Below are 8,877 nucleotides of genomic sequence, written 5' to 3'. Positions count from 1 at the left end.
CATTAAGTGTTACTACATTAAGGGTTTCTACATTAAGGGTTACTACATTAAGGGTTTCTACATTAAGGGTTTCTACATTAAGTGTTACTACATTAAGGGTTTCTACATGAAGTGTTACTACATTAAGTGTTACTACATTAAGGGTTTCTACATTGTTACTACATTAAGTGTTACTACATTAAGGGTTTCTACATTAAGTGTTACTACATTAAGTGTTACTACATTAAGGGTTTCTACATTAAGTGTTACTACATTAAGTGTTACTACATTAAGGGTTACTACATTAAGTGTTACTACATTAAGGGTTTCTACATTAAGTGTTACTACATTAAGTGTTACTACATTAAGGGTTTCTACATTAAGTGTTACTACATTAAGTGTTACTACATTAAGGGTTTCTACATTAAGTGTTACTACATTAAGTGTTACTACATTAAGGGTTTCTACATTAAGTGTTACTACATTAAGTGTTACTACATTAAGGGTTTCTACATTAAGGGTTTCTACATTAAGGGTTACTACATTAAGGGTTTCTACATTAAGGGTTTCTACATTAAGTGTTACTACATTAAGGGTCACTACATTAAGTGTCACTACATTAAGGGTTTCTACATTAAGTGTCACTACATTAAGTGCTACTACATTAAGGGTTTCTACATTAAGTGTTACTACATTAAGTGTTACTACATTAAGGGTTTCTACATTAAGTGTTACTACATTAAGTGTTACTACATTAAGGGTTTCTACATTAAGTGTTACTACATTAAGTGTTACTACATTAAGGGTTACTACATTAAGTGTTACTACATTAAGGGTTTCTACATTAAGTGTTACTACATTAAGTGTTACTACATTAAGGGTTTCTACATTAAGTGTTACTACATTAAGTGTTACTACATTAAGGGTTTCTACATTAAGTGTTACTACATTAAGGGTTTCTACATTAAGTGTTACTACATTAAGGGTTTGCTCTGTGTGTCGTAGACTAGGTTTTCTGCTGTTTTACTGATCAGGTGATTGATTATTGGTCTGCTCTGTCCTAGCTGTTGGGCAGCACGTCACTTCCTGTTTGTGAGTGACCTCACAGTTTAACTGCGATGTTCGGATGCCTCGTCATCACGGTCGCCATGGCTACATGGTCCTCACGGTTGAATCTTCGATAAAATCAGTTTCATTGTATTGATTAACGGCTCTGATCAGGTCCACTGTCTCTGAGATGTCACACTAATCAATAAGGTCTGAGAACAATGCATCCTCTGACATCACCGTCAGAGTGACCTCACACTGGAGCTGCAGTGTGTGTGTGTGGGGAGGGGGCAGAGTCCATTAACCACTCAGTGTCAGGGTTCAAATCTTTAATCTTCATCACAGATCATCATCGTCAATAACCACATCACATGATGACATCATCGTACACATGACGATAACAACAACAACAACAACAATCAAGCAGTCAGTCAGCTCCGACACATCTGAAGAGGAAAACAACGTCACTCTGTTGCCATGGCAACAGGAAGGCACTTTGGGTGACGGGCACTTAGATCAGCCAATCAGAGTCCAGACTGGGCTGATGAGGAAGAACAGGAACGCTTGTCTCCGATTGGCTGGAGGAGAGAGGTGAAGTTAGGCGTGTGTGTGTGTGTGTGGAGTGTGGGGGGTATTTCAGGCGAGGGGGGGGCTGAACAGTTTGTTGTATTCTTCTTCAAAGGAGACTCTCTTCAGACGCTCCAGAGACAGCAGAGTGAGACCTCCCTACACACACACACACACACACACACACACAGAGTAACACACAGAGTAACACACACACACACACACACACACACACACACACACAGAGTAACACACAGAGTAACACACACACACACACACACACACAGAGTAACACAGAGTAACACACACAGAGTAACACACACACACACACACACACACACACACACACACAGAGTAACACACACACACACACACACACACAGAGTATCACACACAGTAACACACACACACACACACACACACACAGAGTAACACACAGAGTAACACACACACACACACACACACACACACACAGAGTAACACAGAGTAACACACACAGAGTAACACACACACACACACACACACACACACACACAGAGTAACACACAGAGTAACACACACAGAGTAACACACACACACACACACACACACACACACACACACAGAGTAACACACACACACACACACACACACAGAGTATCACACACAGTAACACACACACACACACACACACACACAGAGTAACACACAGAGTAACACACACACACACACACACACACACACACAGAGTAACACAGAGTAACACACACAGAGTAACACACACACACACACACACACACACACACACAGAGTAACACACACACACACACACACAGAGTATCACACACAGTAACACACACACACACACACACACACACACAGAGTATCACACAGAGTAACACACACAGAGTATCACAGAGTAACACACACACACACACACACACATGCAGAGTATCACACACAGTAACACACACACACACACACACACACACACACACACACACACACACACACACAGAGTATCACACACAGTAACACATGCACACACACACACACACACACAGAGTATCACACACAGTAACACACACACACACACACACACACAGAGTATCACACAGAGTAACACACACACACACACACACACAGAGTAACACACACACACACAGAGTATCACACAGAGTAACACACACACACACACACACACACACACACAGAGTATCACACAGAGTAACACAGAGTAACACACACACACACACACACACACACACACACAGTATCACACAGAGTAACACACACACACAGTATCACACAGAGTAACACACACACACACACACACACACAGAGTAACACACACACACAGAGTAACACACAGAGTAACACACACACACACACACACACACACACACACACACACACATACACAAACATACACACACACACACACACACACACAGAGTAACACAGAGTAACACACATACACACACACACACAGAGAGTAACACACAGAGTAACACACACACACACACACACACACACAAACACACACACACACACACACACACACAGAGTAACACACACACACACAGAGTAACACACACACACACACGGAGTAACACACAGAGTAACACACACACACACACACACACACATACACAAACACACACACACACACACAGTAACACACACATACACACACACAGAGTAACACAGAGTATCACACACACACACACACACACACACACACACACACACACACACAGAGTATCACAGAGTAACACACACACACACACACACACACAGTAACACACACACACACACACACACAGAGTATCACACAGTAACACACACACACACACACACACACACACACACACAGAGTATCACACAGTAACACACACACACACACACACACAGAGTATCACACAGTAACACACACACACACACACACACACACAGTAACACACACACAGAGTATCACACAGTAACACACACACACACAGTAACACACACACACACAGTAACACACACACACACACACACACACACACACACACACAGAGTATCACACAGTAACACACACACACACAGTAACACACACACACACAGAGTAACACACACACGCATAAAAACATGAACACAGAGAAGAAAACATCATGTGAGTTTAATGTTTCTGTTTGCTGTAGTAGTAGTAGTACTACCACTAGCATCATTAGCAGTACTACCACTAGCATCAGTAGCAGTACTACCACTAGCATCATTAGTAGTACTACCACTAGCATCATTAGCAGTACTACCACTAGCATCAGTAGCAGTACTACTACTAGCATCATCAGCAGTACTACCACTAGCATCATCAGCAGTACTACCACTAGCATCATTAGCAGTACTACCACTAGCATCAGTAGTAGTACTACCACTAGCATCATTAGCAGTACTACTACTAGCATCGTCAGCAGTACTACTACTAGCATCGTCAGCAGTACTACCACTAGCATCGTCAGCAGTACTACCACTAGCATCAGTAGTAGTACTACCACTAGCATCAGTAGCAGTACTACTACTAGCATCATCAGCAGTACTACCACTAGCATCATCAGCAGTACTACCACTAGCATCATCAGCAGTACTACTACTAGCATCATTAGCAGTACTACTATTAGCATCATCAGCAGTACTACTACTAATAGTACTAGTACTGTCTTCAGTGTGAGCAGGATGTGTCTCTTTGCCTCCTTTCAAGTCCAGTGATTTAAAATCAGAATTAACCCTTCATAGGGCAAGGGACCACATTTGGTAACTTTAGTGGGAGGTCAAAATGCCCCCCCTTAACTCACCATGAGGCAGTAGAACTACCAGGTTTCTCCAAGCCAATCAGCCACAATCAGGCTACATGACAGACCAGCAAGAAACCATATATGGTGACTTCACTGACCTTGATTTTCACCATAACGCTACATTTTTTTTTGAAAATCTCACTAAATTAAACAAGTCTTGTAATGAGCACCAGTGATGGTCTAGGGTTCAAATCTGGAATCTCTAAGTATTTCACTGAGTGCCCTATAAAGGGTTACATTGAGAAGAACCTGAAAAAAAACATGGCCGATACACTAAAGGTGAACATTCGCCTCACCTTACAAGCACAAGTTTGCTTGCCAGATTATTTTTATTCATTCACGTTACTGTTAAACACGGTACTGATGTGTACTGGAGCTGCAGTCTGTGCTAACTGGAGCTAACTGGAGCTGCAGTCTGTGCTAACTGGAGCTACAGTCTGTGCTAACTGGAGCTAACTGGAGCTACAGTCTATGCTCACTGGAGCTAACTGGAGCTACAGTCTGTGCTAACTGGAGCTGCAGTCTGTGCTAACTGGAGCTGCAGTCTGTGCTAACTGGAGCTAACTGGAGCTACAGTCTGTGCTAACTGGAGCTAACTGGAGCTACAGTCTGTGCTAACTGGAGCTGCAGTCTGTGCTAACTGGAGCTAACTGGAGCTACAGTCTGTGCTAATTGGAGCTAACTGGAGCTACAGTCTGTGCTAACTGGAGCTGCAGTCTGTGCTAACTGGAGCTGCAGTCTGTGCTAACTGGAGCTACAGTCTGTGCTAACTGGAGCTGCAGTCTGTGCTCACTGGAGCTAACTGGAGCTACAGTCTGTGCTAACTGGAGCTGCAGTCTGTGCTAACTGGAGCTGCAGTCTGTGCTCACTGGAGCTAACTGGAGCTACAGTCTGTGCTAACTGGAGCTGCAGGCTTGTCACTCCCGTCATTCGTGTCGCCCGCTGTGATTTCGCATCGAGTGTGTGTGTAGACATGTAGGCGTGATACATGTGTGATATGGAAGTCGCAACACGCACAAAGACACAGAGTCTGGTTCTTCAGCTGTTCAGGTGCTTCAGGTACGTACCCAAGTGAAGATGGAGAAAAAAGAGAAGACAATGGCGGCTCTGGCGGCGTCAGCGCCCTCGTTCAGCGGGTTGTCCTCCTCTTCGGAAGCCTGCCACTGATTGGCCAGAAAACAGAAGCCCACGAACCAGATGAACGACCACAGACCTGCACAGACCACAGGGACACCCGGTCAGACAGGTAGGGTCCCCATGGTCTCTACCTGTCTGGCTGACTCACCTGGTCAGTAACGACCACAGGACTAGTGAAGGCTGAGTCTCACCTGACACGCTGATGTCGGCCACGACGGCCTTCTTCCTGTCCTTCACGCCGGTGATCTGAGGGAAGTAAACATCCAGCGCCAGGAAGCCGGTGCTGCAGAAGAAACACAGCGTTCCCATGGCGACGGCATAACTGCAGGCGTACTGGTTGCGGTTGAAGATGCAGAACTCCTCGTCCTCTTCGGGACGGTTAACGTAGCCCTCGTTTGCCACGCAGCCCAGGATCACGATGGAGAAGAGCTGCAGACAGAGAGGAGACAGCAGCTAGCTCAATGCTAACACTCACATTCACTGTCAGTGGAAGAGGCTAGATGCTAACATGGAGGAGTACCCTGGTCAGGACTCACTTGACAGATGCCTGATCTGAACCACAGTTAACCCTTAATACAGTGGGGCAAAAAAGTATTTAGTCAGCCACCAATTGTGCAAGTTGAGAGATGATGAGAGAGGCCTGTAATTTTCATCATAGGTACACTTCAACTATGAGAGACAGAATGGGGGGAAAGAATCCAGGAAATCACATTGTAGGATTTTTAATGAATTAATTGGTAAATTCCTCTGTAAAATAAGTATTTGGTCACCTACAAACAAGCAAGATTTCTGGCTCTCACAGACCTGTAACTTCTTCTTTAAGAGGCTCCTCTGTCCTCCACTCGTTACCTGTATTAATGGCACCGGTTTGAACTGGTTATCAGTATAAAAGACACCTGTCCACAACCTCAAACAGTCATACTCCAAACTCCACTATGGCCAAGACCAAAGAGCTGTCAAAGGACACCAGAAACAAAATTGTAGACCTGAACCAGGCTGGGAAGACTGAATCTGCAATAGGTAAGCAGCTTGGTGTGAAGAAATCAACTGTGGGAGCAATTATGAGAAAATGGAAGACATTCAAGACCACTGATAATCTCCCTCGATCTGGGGCTCCACGCAAGATCTCACCCCGTAGGGTCAAAATGATCACAAGAACGGTGAGCAAAAATCCCAGAACCACACGGGGGGACCTAGTGAATGACCTGCTGAGAGCTGGGACCAAAGTAACAAAGGCTACCATCAGTAACACACTACGTCGCCAGGGACTCAAATCCTGCAGTGCCAGACGTGTCCCCCTGCTTAAGCCAGTACATGTCCAGGTCCGTCTGAAGTTTGCTAGAGAGCTTTTGGATGATCCAGAAGAGGATTGGGAGAATGTCAGATGGTCAGATGAAACCAAAATAGAACTTTTTGGTAAAAACTCAACTTGTCGTGTTTGGAGGAGAAAGAATGCTGAGTTGCATCCAAAGAACACCATACCTACTGTGAAGCATGGGGGTGGAAACATCATGCTTTGGGGCTGTTTTTCTGCAAAGGGACCAGGACGACTGATCCGTGTAAAGGAAAGAATGAATGGGGCCATGTATCGTGAGATTTTGAGTGAAAACCTCCTTCCATCAGCAAGGGCATTGAAGATGAAACGTGGCTGGGTCTTTCAGCATGACAATGATCCCAAACACACCGCCCGGGCAACGAAGGAGTGGCTTCGTAAGAAGCATTTCAAGGTCCTGGAGTGGCCTAGCCAGTCTCCAGATCTCAACCCCATAGAAAATCTTTGGAGGGAGTTGAAAGTCCGTGTTGCCCAGCGACAGCCCCAAAACATCACTGCTCTAGAGGAGATCTGCATGGAGGAATGGGCCAAAATACCAGCAACAGTGTGTGAAAACATTGTGAAGACTTAGAGAAAATGTTTGACCTCTGTCATTGCCAACAAAGGGTATATAACAAAGTATTGAGATGAACTTTTGTTATTGACCAAATACTTATTTTCCACCATAATTTGCAAATAAATTCTTCAAAAATCAGACAATGTGATTTTCTGGATTTTTTTTCTCATTCTGTCTCTCATAGTTGAAGTGTACCTATGATGAAAATTACAGGCCTCTCTCATCTTTTTAAGTGGGAGAACTTGCACAATTGGTGGCTGACTAAATACTTTTTTGCCCCACTGTATATGAGCCATGTTTATTCACTGACAGGAACAGATGGAAGAGGAGGTGGAGGAGGAGAAAGAGGAGGTAAAGGAGGAAGAGGAGGTGGAGGAGGAGAAACCGTCCAATCAGAGAGCAGCAGGGTTAAACAGTGAGGTTTTGTTTGAGGAGTCTTGTGTTGAGCCTCAGGAATGTTAACACCAGCCTCATGACTGACACACACACACACACTCACACTCACACACACACACACACTCACACTCTCACACACACACTCACTCACACACACGCACACACACACTCACACTCTCACACATACTCACACACACACACACTCACTCACACACACACTCACACACACACACACACACACACACACACACACTGTGTACTGAACTAACTTTAACTCCTTTAACCTGAATTAAAACTAAAACATGACAGGACTAACTAATGCATGTTAAATTAATTAAACTAAACCACAATCAGCACTAACTAACACAGGTTACCTCAACTAAAACTAAACTATAACCAGGACTTAGTAACTCACACTAACTTAAAATCAAACTAAACCTGATGTCCAACAAAAAACAAATAATCACACTAAACAAACCTAAACTAACAAGTTAACCAAACACAGAGTTAGCAGTGTTAGCCTTTTAGTATATTAGCGATTAGCTTAGCAGCCTGTAGAACCAAGTATTTCTCAAAGATGTGTGACTACACCTTTAAGACCAGACACATGGCTCCTCCCACTCTGAACACCTGTGTGACCTCACCTGTGTGACTGTTTCAGGTGTTTACTGTTGAACTGTGACATCACCATGACATCATTGTAGTCAGACTCACCCAGCAGATGAGCCTCACCACGGTCTGAGGCTGTCTGACGAAGGTCAACGGGTCAAACGCTCCGCCCGCCTTGCCTGCCCCGTATGCCTGGAAACCATCCATCCAGACCGGTTCCTGTTCCCCAGACCAGCTCAGACCAGTTCAGACCAGTTCAGTCTCCTCTAACCCTCCACCTCCCACCTCACAGCAGTTAGATTCTACTCAAGTTGGTCCCAGTCCAGTTTGGCCCAGTTGGTCCTGGTTTGTCCTGGTTGGTCCTGGTTGGTCTTGGTTGATCTTGGTTGGTCCTGGTTGGTCCCGGTTTGTCCTGGTTGTTCCGTGCTGGTCTGTGGTCT

General features: G+C 44.6%; 1 protein-coding gene across 2 annotated transcripts; it reads right to left on the bottom strand.

Annotated features, from left to right (window-relative positions):
• Nucleotides 1-1,354: 1,354 nt before the first annotated feature.
• syngr1a (synaptogyrin 1a) lies at nucleotides 1,355-8,667 on the bottom strand. Of its 2 annotated transcripts, none has more exons than XM_070848418.1 (4): nucleotides 8,543-8,667; nucleotides 5,735-5,972; nucleotides 5,474-5,619; nucleotides 1,355-1,752 (listed from the first exon to the last, which is right to left on the bottom strand). In XM_070848418.1, the coding sequence occupies exons 1-4, from the start codon at nucleotides 8,642-8,644 to the stop codon at nucleotides 1,663-1,665; spliced, it is 576 nt and encodes a 191-aa protein (XP_070704519.1). In that variant the 5' UTR covers nucleotides 8,645-8,667; the 3' UTR covers nucleotides 1,355-1,662. The 2 variants fall into 2 exon arrangements, with proteins under 2 accessions (XP_070704519.1, XP_070704520.1); XM_070848419.1 differs by having other exon boundaries at nucleotides 1,355-1,604.
• Between the last annotated feature and the right edge of the window lie 210 nt (nucleotides 8,668-8,877).

Source organism: Pempheris klunzingeri, chromosome 17 (genome assembly GCF_042242105.1).
Source record: "Pempheris klunzingeri isolate RE-2024b chromosome 17, fPemKlu1.hap1, whole genome shotgun sequence".
Lineage (NCBI taxonomy): Eukaryota > Metazoa > Chordata > Actinopteri > Acropomatiformes > Pempheridae > Pempheris > Pempheris klunzingeri.
The sequence above is the reverse complement of the archived record's forward strand: the minus strand, read 5'-3'. Positions and strand labels throughout refer to the sequence as shown.